This window comes from Drosophila gunungcola (genome assembly GCF_025200985.1).
Source record: "Drosophila gunungcola strain Sukarami chromosome 2R unlocalized genomic scaffold, Dgunungcola_SK_2 000013F, whole genome shotgun sequence".
Taxonomy (NCBI): Eukaryota; Metazoa; Arthropoda; class Insecta; order Diptera; family Drosophilidae; genus Drosophila; species Drosophila gunungcola.
Window position 1 is genome coordinate 3246 of NW_026453171.1, and position 12612 is coordinate 15857.

General features: G+C 40.0%; 2 protein-coding genes across 3 annotated transcripts; both read right to left on the reverse strand.

Annotated features, from left to right (window-relative positions):
- Positions 1-7901: 7901 nt before the first annotated feature.
- On the reverse strand, positions 7902-10058 carry LOC128256018 (angiotensin-converting enzyme). 2 transcript variants are annotated; one of them, XM_052986015.1, is made up of 3 exons: positions 9836-10058; positions 8020-9276; positions 7902-7964 (listed from the first exon to the last, which is right to left on the reverse strand). In XM_052986015.1, exons 1-3 carry the CDS (start codon positions 9908-9910, stop codon positions 7917-7919), a joined length of 1380 nt encoding a protein of 459 aa, XP_052841975.1. In that variant the 5' UTR covers positions 9911-10058; the 3' UTR covers positions 7902-7916. The 2 variants fall into 2 exon arrangements, with proteins under 2 accessions (XP_052841975.1, XP_052841974.1); XM_052986014.1 differs by having other exon boundaries at positions 7902-7961; positions 9836-10023.
- Positions 10058-12521, reverse strand: LOC128256015 (phenoloxidase 2). Its single transcript, XM_052986011.1, has 4 exons — positions 11452-12521; positions 11290-11385; positions 10473-11234; positions 10058-10415 (listed from the first exon to the last, which is right to left on the reverse strand). Exons 1-4 carry the CDS (start codon positions 12433-12435, stop codon positions 10203-10205), a joined length of 2055 nt encoding a protein of 684 aa, XP_052841971.1. The 5' UTR covers positions 12436-12521; the 3' UTR covers positions 10058-10202.
- Between the last annotated feature and the right edge of the window lie 91 nt (positions 12522-12612).

Consider the following 12612-nt stretch of genomic DNA (forward strand, 5'->3'; position numbering starts at 1 on the left):
AATTTTTAACTGCGAATGCCGATTGATAGGCAATTTAATGACGAATTCAGCGATGTATGACATTCCAACATTTGACTATTACTTCTCAGCGTTTTGATAGAAAAACTGATTTTTTAGGGGTTTTTTTTAGGTTTTTGGAGACTTGTCAAAAAACAAAATCCGAAAGAGTCTTTCGTTGTAACTTGGACAAAATTAGACGTACAGCCATAGGAGTGACTGTTTTGTATAGTTGGCGACCTATACTACCCAACCACAATCGGTTTAGAAAAATAAATTAAGTTTTGTTGCAAAAACAGATTTTTAAAAATCGATTTTTTGAAGAAATTAATTTTATGACCAATTTTTGCATTTTTGATAAGGGTGGGGGTCATCAATTTTTTCAAAATTTTGAAAATCTGAAAAATTTTTAACTGCGAATGCCGATTGATAGGCAATTTAATGACGAATTCAGCGATGTATGACATTCCAACATTTGACTATTACTTCTCAGCGTTTTGATAGAAAAACTGATTTTTTAGGGGTTTTTTTTAGGTTTTTGGAGACTTGTCAAAAAACAAAATCCGAAAGAGTCTTTTCGTTGTAACTTGGACAAAATTAGACGTACAGCCATAGGAGTGACTGTTTTGTATAGTTGGCGACCTATACTACCCAACCACAATCGGTTTAGAAAAATAAATTAAGTTTTGTTGCAAAAACAGATTTTTAAAAATCGATTTTTTGAAGAAATTAATTTTATGACCAATTTTTGCATTTTTGATAAGGGTGGGGGTCATCAATTTTTTCAAAATTTTGAAAATCTGAAAAATTTTTAACTGCGAATGCCGATTGATAGGCAATTTAATGACGAATTCAGCGATGTATGACATTCCAACATTTGACTATTACTTCTCAGCGTTTTGATAGAAAAACTGATTTTTTAGGGGTTTTTTTTAGGTTTTTGGAGACTTGTCAAAAAACAAAATCCGAAAGAGTCTTTCGTTGTAACTTGGACAAAATTAGACGTACAGCCATAGGAGTGACTGTTTTGTATAGTTGGCGACCTATACTACCCAACCACAATCGGTTTAGAAAAATAAATTAAGTTTTGTTGCAAAAACAGATTTTAAAAATCGATTTTTTGAAGAAATTAATTTTATGACCAATTTTTGCATTTTTGATAAGGGTGGGGGTCATCAATTTTTTCAAAATTTTGAAAATCTGAAAAATTTTTAACTGCGAATGCCGATTGATAGGCAATTTAATGACGAATTCAGCGATGTATGACATTCCAACATTTGACTATTACTTCTCAGCGTTTTGATAGAAAAACTGATTTTTTAGGGGTTTTTTTTAGGTTTTTGGAGACTTGTCAAAAAACAAAATCCGAAAGAGTCTTTTCGTTGTAACTTGGACAAAATTAGACGTACAGCCATAGGAGTGACTGTTTTGTATAGTTGGCGACCTATACTACCCAACCACAATCGGTTTAGAAAAATAAATTAAGTTTTGTTGCAAAAACAGATTTTTAAAAATCGATTTTTTGAAGAAATTAATTTTATGACCAATTTTTGCATTTTTGATAAGGGTGGGGGTCATCAATTTTTTCAAAATTTTGAAAATCTGAAAAATTTTTAACTGCGAATGCCGATTGATAGGCAATTTAATGACGAATTCAGCGATGTATGACATTCCAACATTTGACTATTACTTCTCAGCGTTTTGATAGAAAAACTGATTTTTTAGGGGTTTTTTTTAGGTTTTTGGAGACTTGTCAAAAAACAAAATCCGAAAGAGTCTTTTCGTTGTAACTTGGACAAAATTAGACGTACAGCCATAGGAGTGACTGTTTTGTATAGTTGGCGACCTATACTACCCAACCACAATCGGTTTAGAAAAATAAATTAAGTTTTGTTGCAAAAACAGATTTTAAAAATCGATTTTTTGAAGAAATTAATTTTATGACCAATTTTTGCATTTTTGATAAGGGTGGGGGTCATCAATTTTTTCAAAATTTTGAAAATCTGAAAAATTTTTAACTGCGAATGCCGATTGATAGGCAATTTAATGACGAATTCAGCGATGTATGACATTCCAACATTTGACTATTACTTCTCAGCGTTTTGATAGAAAAACTGATTTTTTAGGGGTTTTTTTTAGGTTTTTGGAGACTTGTCAAAAAACAAAATCCGAAAGAGTCTTTTCGTTGTAACTTGGACAAAATTAGACGTACAGCCATAGGAGTGACTGTTTTGTATAGTTGGCGACCTATACTACCCAACCACAATCGGTTTAGAAAAATAAATTAAGTTTTGTTGCAAAAACAGATTTTTAAAAATCGATTTTTTGAAGAAATTAATTTTATGACCAATTTTTGCATTTTTGATAAGGGTGGGGGTCATCAATTTTTTCAAAATTTTGAAAATCTGAAAAATTTTTAACTGCGAATGCCGATTGATAGGCAATTTAATGACGAATTCAGCGATGTATGACATTCCAACATTTGACTATTACTTCTCAGCGTTTTGATAGAAAAACTGATTTTTTAGGGGTTTTTTTTAGGTTTTTGGAGACTTGTCAAAAAACAAAATCCGAAAGAGTCTTTTCGTTGTAACTTGGACAAAATTAGACGTACAGCCATAGGAGTGACTGTTTTGTATAGTTGGCGACCTATACTACCCAACCACAATCGGTTTAGAAAAATAAATTAAGTTTTGTTGCAAAAACAGATTTTTAAAAATCGATTTTTTGAAGAAATTAATTTTATGACCAATTTTTGCATTTTTGATAAGGGTGGGGGTCATCAATTTTTTCAAAATTTTGAAAATCTGAAAAATTTTTAACTGCGAATGCCGATTGATAGGCAATTTAATGACGAATTCAGCGATGTATGACATTCCAACATTTGACTATTACTTCTCAGCGTTTTGATAGAAAAACTGATTTTTTAGGGGTTTTTTTTAGGTTTTTGGAGACTTGTCAAAAAACAAAATCCGAAAGAGTCTTTTCGTTGTAACTTGGACAAAATTAGACGTACAGCCATAGGAGTGACTGTTTTGTATAGTTGGCGACCTATACTACCCAACCACAATCGGTTTAGAAAAATAAATTAAGTTTTGTTGCAAAAACAGATTTTTAAAAATCGATTTTTTGAAGAAATTAATTTTATGACCAATTTTTGCATTTTTGATAAGGGTGGGGGTCATCAATTTTTTCAAAATTTTGAAAATCTGAAAAATTTTTAACTGCGAATGCCGATTGATAGGCAATTTAATGACGAATTCAGCGATGTATGACATTCCAACATTTGACTATTACTTCTCAGCGTTTTGATAGAAAAACTGATTTTTTAGGGGTTTTTTTTAGGTTTTTGGAGACTTGTCAAAAAACAAAATCCGAAAGAGTCTTTTCGTTGTAACTTGGACAAAATTAGACGTACAGCCATAGGAGTGACTGTTTTGTATAGTTGGCGACCTATACTACCCAACCACAATCGGTTTAGAAAAATAAATTAAGTTTTGTTGCAAAAACAGATTTTTAAAAATCGATTTTTTGAAGAAATTAATTTTATGACCAATTTTTGCATTTTTGATAAGGGTGGGGGTCATCAATTTTTTCAAAATTTTGAAAATCTGAAAAATTTTTAACTGCGAATGCCGATTGATAGGCAATTTAATGACGAATTCAGCGATGTATGACATTCCAACATTTGACTATTACTTCTCAGCGTTTTGATAGAAAAACTGATTTTTTAGGGGTTTTTTTTAGGTTTTTGGAGACTTGTCAAAAAACAAAATCCGAAAGAGTCTTTTCGTTGTAACTTGGACAAAATTAGACGTACAGCCATAGGAGTGACTGTTTTGTATAGTTGGCGACCTATACTACCCAACCACAATCGGTTTAGAAAAATAAATTAAGTTTTGTTGCAAAAACAGATTTTTAAAAATCGATTTTTTGAAGAAATTAATTTTATGACCAATTTTTGCATTTTTGATAAGGGTGGGGGTCATCAATTTTTTCAAAATTTTGAAAATCTGAAAAATTTTTAACTGCGAATGCCGATTGATAGGCAATTTAATGACGAATTCAGCGATGTATGACATTCCAACATTTGACTATTACTTCTCAGCGTTTTGATAGAAAAACTGATTTTTTAGGGGTTTTTTTTAGGTTTTTGGAGACTTGTCAAAAAACAAAATCCGAAAGAGTCTTTTCGTTGTAACTTGGACAAAATTAGACGTACAGCCATAGGAGTGACTGTTTTGTATAGTTGGCGACCTATACTACCCAACCACAATCGGTTTAGAAAAATAAATTAAGTTTTGTTGCAAAAACAGATTTTTAAAAATCGATTTTTTGAAGAAATTAATTTTATGACCAATTTTTGCATTTTTGATAAGGGTGGGGGTCATCAATTTTTTCAAAATTTTGAAAATCTGAAAAATTTTTAACTGCGAATGCCGATTGATAGGCAATTTAATGACGAATTCAGCGATGTATGACATTCCAACATTTGACTATTACTTCTCAGCGTTTTGATAGAAAAACTGATTTTTTAGGGGTTTTTTTTAGGTTTTTGGAGACTTGTCAAAAAACAAAATCCGAAAGAGTCTTTTCGTTGTAACTTGGACAAAATTAGACGTACAGCCATAGGAGTGACTGTTTTGTATAGTTGGCGACCTATACTACCCAACCACAATCGGTTTAGAAAAATAAATTAAGTTTTGTTGCAAAAACAGATTTTTAAAAATCGATTTTTTGAAGAAATTAATTTTATGACCAATTTTTGCATTTTTGATAAGGGTGGGGGTCATCAATTTTTTCAAAATTTTGAAAATCTGAAAAATTTTTAACTGCGAATGCCGATTGATAGGCAATTTAATGACGAATTCAGCGATGTATGACATTCCAACATTTGACTATTACTTCTCAGCGTTTTGATAGAAAAACTGATTTTTTAGGGTTTTTTTTTAGGTTTTTGGAGACTTGTCAAAAAACAAAATCCGAAAGAGTCTTTTCGTTGTAACTTGGACAAAATTAGACGTACAGCCATAGGAGTGACTGTTTTGTATAGTTGGCGACCTATACTACCCAACCACAATCGGTTTAGAAAAATAAATTAAGTTTTGTTGCAAAAACAGATTTTTAAAAATCGATTTTTTGAAGAAATTAATTTTATGACCAATTTTTGCATTTTTGATAAGGGTGGGGGTCATCAATTTTTTCAAAATTTTGAAAATCTGAAAAATTTTTAACTGCGAATGCCGATTGATAGGCAATTTAATGACGAATTCAGCGATGTATGACATTCCAACATTTGACTATTACTTCTCAGCGTTTTGATAGAAAAACTGATTTTTTAGGGGTTTTTTTTAGGTTTTTGGAGACTTGTCAAAAAACAAAATCCGAAAGAGTCTTTCGTTGTAACTTGGACAAAATTAGACGTACAGCCATAGGAGTGACTGTTTTGTATAGTTGGCGACCTATACTACCCAACCACAATCGGTTTAGAAAAATAAATTAAGTTTTGTTGCAAAAACAGATTTTTAAAAATCGATTTTTTGAAGAAATTAATTTTATGACCAATTTTTGCATTTTTGATAAGGGTGGGGGTCATCAATTTTTTCAAAATTTTGAAAATCTGAAAAATTTTTAACTGCGAATGCCGATTGATAGGCAATTTAATGACGAATTCAGCGATGTATGACATTCCAACATTTGACTATTACTTCTCAGCGTTTTGATAGAAAAACTGATTTTTTAGGGGTTTTTTTTAGGTTTTTGGAGACTTGTCAAAAAACAAAATCCGAAAGAGTCTTTTCGTTGTAACTTGGACAAAATTAGACGTACAGCCATAGGAGTGACTGTTTTGTATAGTTGGCGACCTATACTACCCAACCACAATCGGTTTAGAAAAATAAATTAAGTTTTGTTGCAAAAACAGATTTTTAAAAATCGATTTTTTGAAGAAATTAATTTTATGACCAATTTTTGCATTTTTGATAAGGGTGGGGGTCATCAATTTTTTCAAAATTTTGAAAATCTGAAAAATTTTTAACTGCGAATGCCGATTGATAGGCAATTTAATGACGAATTCAGCGATGTATGACATTCCAACATTTGACTATTACTTCTCAGCGTTTTGATAGAAAAACTGATTTTTTAGGGGTTTTTTTTAGGTTTTTAGAGACTTGTCAAAAAACAAAATCCGAAAGAGTCCTTTCGTTGTAACTTGGACAAAATTAGACGTACAGCCATAGGAGTGACTGTTTTGTATAGTTGGCGACCTATACTACCCAACCACAATCGGTTTAGAAAAATAAATTAAGTTTTGTTGCAAAAACAGATTTTTAAAAATCGATTTTTTGAAGAAATTAATTTTATGACCAATTTTTGCATTTTTGATAAGGGTGGGGGTCATCAATTTTTTCAAAATTTTGAAAATCTGAAAAATTTTTAACTGCGAATGCCGATTGATAGGCAATTTAATGACGAATTCAGCGATGTATGACATTCCAACATTTGACTATTACTTCTCAGCGTTTTGATAGAAAAACTGATTTTTTAGGGGTTTTTTTTAGGTTTTTGGAGACTTGTCAAAAAACAAAATCCGAAAGAGTCTTTTCGTTGTAACTTGGACAAAATTAGACGTACAGCCATAGGAGTGACTGTTTTGTATAGTTGGCGACCTATACTACCCAACCACAATCGGTTTAGAAAAATAAATTAAGTTTTGTTGCAAAAACAGATTTTTAAAAATCGATTTTTTGAAGAAATTAATTTTATGACCAATTTTTGCATTTTTGATAAGGGTGGGGGTCATCAATTTTTTCAAAATTTTGAAAATCTGAAAAATTTTTAACTGCGAATGCCATTTGATAGGCAATTTAATGACGAATTCAGCGATGTATGACATTCCAACATTTGACTATTACTTCTCAGCGTTTTGATAGAAAAACTGATTTTTTAGGGGTTTTTTTTAGGTTTTTGGAGACTTGTCAAAAAACAAAATCCGAAAGAGTCCTTTCGTTGTAACTTGGACAAAATTAGACGTACAGCCATAGGAGTGACTGTTTTGTATAGTTGGCGACCTATACTACCCAACCACAATCGGTTTAGAAAAATAAATTAAGTTTTGTTGCAAAAACAGATTTTTAAAAATCGATTTTTTGAAGAAATTAATTTTATGACCAATTTTTGCATTTTTGATAAGGGTGGGGGTCATCAATTTTTTCAAAATTTTGAAAATCTGAAAAATTTTTAACTGCGAATGCCGATTGATAGGCAATTTAATGACGAATTCAGCGATGTATGACATTCCAACATTTGACTATTACTTCTCAGCGTTTTGATAGAAAAACTGATTTTTTAGGGGTTTTTTTTAGGTTTTTGGAGACTTGTCAAAAAACAAAATCCGAAAGAGTCTTTTCGTTGTAACTTGGACAAAATTAGACGTACAGCCATAGGAGTGACTGTTTTGTATAGTTGGCGACCTATACTACCCAACCACAATCGGTTTAGAAAAATAAATTAAGTTTTGTTGCAAAAACAGATTTTTAAAAATCGATTTTTTGAAGAAATTAATTTTATGACCAATTTTTGCATTTTTGATAAGGGTGGGGGTCATACATTTTTTCAAAATTTTGAAAATCTGAAAAATTTTTAACTGCGAATGCCGATTGATAGGCAATTTAATGACGAATTCAGCGACGTATGGACATTCCAACATTTGACTATTACTTCTCAGCGTTTTGATAGAAAAACATGATTTTTTAGGGGTTTTTTTTAGGTTTTTGGAGACTTGTTAAAAAACTAAATCCGAAAGAGTCCCATCCACAATCGGTTTAGAAAAATGTTTAACTGCGATGGCTGTTTGATTGGCAATTTAATGACGAATTCTGCGATGTATGACATTTCATGTTTTGACTATTGTTTCTCAGTCAAATTTGGCAAATGCATTTAAAAGCCTCTTGAAATTCTTCGTTCTGCTAAATTCCGGATTTAAATTAGACTTGAGTTTTCGGAAACGAAAAGGGCACTCACCATGCGGAAGAGCCGACTCATTAGGGCCGTCTCGCTGAGCGTCGTTTTGGCCAGACGGCGTCCAGTTAGATGGGCCGGAGCCGAGGCGGACAGGACCACAGCCTCGCCCACGGCGAACTCCAGGTTGTAGGCCTTGAAGTAGTACGAAGGCAGGTGGCTCTTCTGCTGCGCATAGTACACCCTGGCCATGTGGCTGTGGTACTGCATCAGCTTCCGGAAGCTGACCTTCTCGCAATACATGAGGTAAACGTGCGGGGTGAGGTCGAAGATGGAGGGCCGGCAGTCGTCGTTGGGACTGTCCTGGTTGGGCTCCTTCAGCTGGTTCTTGTGAAACTCGGCGGACAGCGACTCGAAGCCCAGCGAAGTGTAGAAGTTCTCCGATTCGTTGACCATGGCCTTGGCACTCAGGTGCTTGACGAACTCATCGAACTCCGGCAACTGGGCACGCGGGTAGTACTGCTCCAGGATGCTGCCACCTGCCCAGGCCTGCTCCAGGACCTGCTGCAGCAGGTGATCCGGTATGGGTCCATTGGGACTCACCACCTCGCCGCCGTACTTCCGGTGCAGTTCCTGGCGCACGAAGGCGTGCAGTTGCTGATAGGCGGGACGCAGCTCCACCATTGCCTGCTCCATCTGCTGCAGCATTTCCTGGCTGTCGTAGCGGTACCACAGCTTATGGACCGGCACCTCCAGGATCTTTGCCGCCCGCTGATAGGACTGCACTATGGTGTAGAAGTTGAGCGAGGCCCACAGCTGGTTCTTCTCGCGCCACGCCTCCCAGTAGTACTTGAGCTCGTCGGCATCCCGGCTGGTCTGCACGATCTTCTGGATGTCCGGGAAGTAAGCCAGCGCACTGTCGTCCTCGTTGGGCATATTGGCCCCGCCCAGGTACGGCTCGATGTCCTTGTCCGTGGACAGCGTCTGCAGGGCGGCCAGGTTCATCTGAACGGACGAGAAGTAGTCGTCGCCCAACACGAACAAATCGCCCGCGGTGCGCAGCTCCTGCAGAGCAAGCTTCGTCTCCGGGTCGCGAATCCTGTCCAGATTAAATCCGGCCGCCTGGCGCGAGATGCTCACCAGCTCCTCGGCAATGCGCTTCACATTGTTCAGCTTGGAGAACAGTGCTTCGAAGTCCTCCTCGTTGTTCGCCGAATATGTTTCGCCGGCGATCTCGTTGTACAACTTGTAGTAGCGACCACTCGATTGATTCACAAACGTCTTGGCCTCGAGGTCAAAGTTGGCAGCCGCATTTGCGCACTTAAATAAGAATTAAGACATTGAATTATAATTGTTCATAGCAAGACTCAGTGCTCATTGCGATCGTTATCAAAGCATGAGCTTTTAATAAAACAATACAAAGTTAAAATAATACAATTTCATTAGCAAAAGTATTTTTAAAAATTGATTATAAATAAATTCTTTGCTTGTTATCTTTATCTTCACTTTTTCCCGTTTTTTTAAGTCTTTAAGCCTTTTTCCTCGAATAGTTTGTAAAACATCCCTTTATTGTAGATTTATAATTAACATTTTGAATAGCTAATGTTTAATAACTAAACAATAACCCATCATTATTTATTTGAAAATTGTTATTCGTTACTTCTGTTATTCTTCTGTTTATTATTTTCACTTTTCGTATGGGTAGTTGTCAGCTCCAAAGCTATATAAAATATATGTAATGGAAAAACTTGTTTCATTGAAAATCACTTCAACTTTTTTCAGCTACGCAATAAGATGCGTTGGAATGTATTTTAAAATCAATGTTTTCTGAGAGATCTTAGCACGGAATCAAAGATTATTTAATCGCAACCATGCTTACGGCAATGCCCACTATCAGTAGTAGGAGCAGCGGCAGGCTCATCTCCTCTGGAATCGGTTTCACTTTCGCACTCATCACCGGATCTGCTCGAACTGAGCCGTTTTTCGCCGTGGAGCCAGCATTTAAAGCCGCCACCGGGGGCGATTGATAAGCGCAATCAGCGAGAGATTCCGATTCCCGCCCATGGGAGGCCAGGCCACAATAATTGAGCACACAAGTTGCTTTGTGGAATGTGTGGTTCGTGATGTCTTGTTTATTAAGCGCCTCAATAAAAATGCAATAGATTGCTAAGAGTTATATATCTAGTAGTGGGCAAGGCCATCAAATCGGGTCAGGGCGTCGAAGTGTGGATCAGCAGGAGCGGATTCTAGTTCTGGCGCTGAACGGTGCGGTTCTCGTGGCGCACGTTCACGTCCACGATGCTCATGTTGGGAGTGAGGAAGTTGACCAGACGATCGACTCCCGTGCGGGGCAGTCTATCGAAGGGGTAGCCCATGGACTGGCGATCCGGATACAGGCGATCGCGAACGCCGCAGTAAGAGGCAGCATCGCTGCAGCGGCCCACCAACTGCTGGTCAACCTACATGACAAAGGGAAGGGCTTAGCTCAGGATGGCATCATTAGATTGCACACTTACCCTGTCGTTCTCGTAGTTGGACACCATGATGAAGAGCACGCAGGGCAGACCCTCGGGCAGGCCCTTCGGCACCAGCATGTGGTTGGGCCAGCCGCAGCCGCAGAAGTTGAACTCCAGCTCCTCCGGCGAGCCGGCAGTCGGGCGATTGGCGTCCAGGTTGCGGAACGTGCGCTCGAACGGAATGGTCACACTCGACTCCGTGGAGCGACGGCGTATGGTGTTGGGTCCGGGGTTCAGCGAAGCCACAAACTTGTCCAGCTCGACCATCATGCCGCGCTGGTCCCGCATCAGCATGGGCTGGCCACGCTCGTCGTTCTTGGGCGCCATGAAGATGCGCACGTAGCCGAAGCGCTGGGCTCCGCTGTCGTTGTTCACACTGATGGTATAGGTGAAGGGCAAGTGCTGCAGGTGGGTGAACCGGGCGAAGACGTTGCCGCGGGGCAGGAAGTCGAAGCCGCGCGACATGTCCACGTCCGACTGCTGCCAGAAGGTGGTCAGCGTGTTGGGCTGCCCCCCATTGGTGTCCACCTGGATGCCCGTGATCGAGACGCCCGAGTAGTTCAGCTGGGTGTCCGTGTACGCGGGCAAACGCGACTTGTGCTCCTGGAAGATGCGGTCGATGTAGGCGTGCCACTTGTAGAAGACCGGGTCCCTCATCGCCGTGGACACATCGCCCATCACACCAAAGGACTCCAGGTGCTTGCTGGTCGGGTCGTGGGCGTACGAGATGAAGGTGTGTCCGTTGTTGTGCAGGTCACCATACTGGGGGGTGAAAGCGTTAAGTATCTAATCCAAATAAAGAACCAAAGGGTATTACCAGCACACGATTGGGCGAGAGAATGGAGGCCTCAATCATGTTGCCCAGGGTATCGATTCCCGTAGCCTCGTCCAAGTCAACACGGTTGCCACGCTCCTGGAAACAAGACAAAATCATTTGAGACCACCCTTAGGCGTAGCCTCTAGACAAGCCACCACTCACGTCCAGGACAAAGCCCTGATGGATGGCCTCATAGATGCGATCGCGCCAGCGCTCCAGATCGCCGATCTCCACATTCAGCTGGTCCGCCTCCCGGTTGAGATCGCTCAGCTTGGTGCCCTCGAAGCGGGGCGGCCAGGCGCGACTGGCCACCAGGGAGTCCATCTTGGGGAAGTAGCCCTCGGCAATGGGGTCGCGCAGGTTGTTGAAGGGCAGCACGCGGGCCAGGTTGTTGCTGAACCGCTCCAGGTTGTAGCGGGCAATCACCTGCTGGTGCATGTAGTAGAAGAGCTCGCCGCGACGATCCTTGTTCACGATGCTGCGATCGGCGGCCTCGAAGGGGTAGACCAGATGCCAGTGCCAGTGGTGGAGGTTGATGCCCAGGTCCTCGCGGAAGTACCACAGCCGGTGCTCGGGGTCCAGGTCGGAGGCGGTGTAGTCCCTGGGAATCGTGATGGGCATCCGCGAGCCGGGCTGCACCACAAAGGACTCCTCCCGCATCTGGCGAATCACCTGCGAGTCGATGAAGCGGTCCGGGAAGGTCTGCGAGAAGGAGGGCAGGTCCAGGCCCTGGGTGTCCGGACGATGGAGCAGGGCCACCGACAGGGCGTAGTTGAAGAGCACCGGGTTGAGGCGGTCCCTGGCGTAGACGGCCACGCTCTGCAGGTCGTCCACGGTGCGCATGTTCATGAAGATGTCGATCAGACGACCGGCGATCCGGCGGTGCTTGGGCAGAAACAGCGAGAACTGCTCGTCGCGGCCCAGCGACATGGGGATCCGCAGGTCGGGAATGGAGATGTCCCGCACCGGGATGCGCTGCTCCACCTTGTCGCCCACGCGGCTCTGCACCTCGTTGCTGATCGGGCGGTAGCGGTCGGTCAGGAAGGAGTCGGGCACATCGAACACGGTCACCCTCTTGCCCTTGTCCATGAACACGGGCTCGGTGGGATGGTCGAAGAGCAGCAGGAGGTTCTTCTTGTCGGCCATTTCAAAGGTAGTTGGTAGTAGTTTGCTGGATCTCTCGAAGGAAACTTACTGAGTGAATGTCACTTCACAACTGTGACTATACACTGGGAATAGCTGGGCCTTTATACCCAATTTGGGGCACCCTCTTTATCACTAGAACCGCAGAAGGCATGGGAACTCTCGCTCAAAACTCCACTG

What these genes read in the sequence shown, in the direction of transcription:
- LOC128256018 (XM_052986015.1), bottom strand. Translation starts at nt 9,910, where the DNA reads ATGAGTGCGAAAGTGAAACCGATTCCAGAGGAGATGAGCCTGCCGCTG. An exon ending in TACTGATAGTGGGCATTGCC is followed by an intron (nt 9,277 to 9,835) that starts GTAAGCATGGTT and finishes TTCTTATTTAAG; the next exon opens with TGCGCAAATGCGGCTGCCAA. An exon ending in TGAGTCGGCTCTTCCGCATG is followed by an intron (nt 7,965 to 8,019) that starts GTGAGTGCCCTT and finishes TCCGGAATTTAG; the next exon opens with CAGAACGAAGAATTTCAAGA.
- LOC128256015 (XM_052986011.1), bottom strand. Translation starts at nt 12,435, where the DNA reads ATGGCCGACAAGAAGAACCTCCTGCTGCTCTTCGACCATCCCACCGAG. An exon ending in TCTCGCCCAATCGTGTGCTG is followed by an intron (nt 11,235 to 11,289) that starts GTAATACCCTTT and finishes TTCACCCCCCAG; the next exon opens with TATGGTGACCTGCACAACAA. An exon ending in CCAACTACGAGAACGACAGG is followed by an intron (nt 10,416 to 10,472) that starts GTAAGTGTGCAA and finishes TTTGTCATGTAG; the next exon opens with GTTGACCAGCAGTTGGTGGG.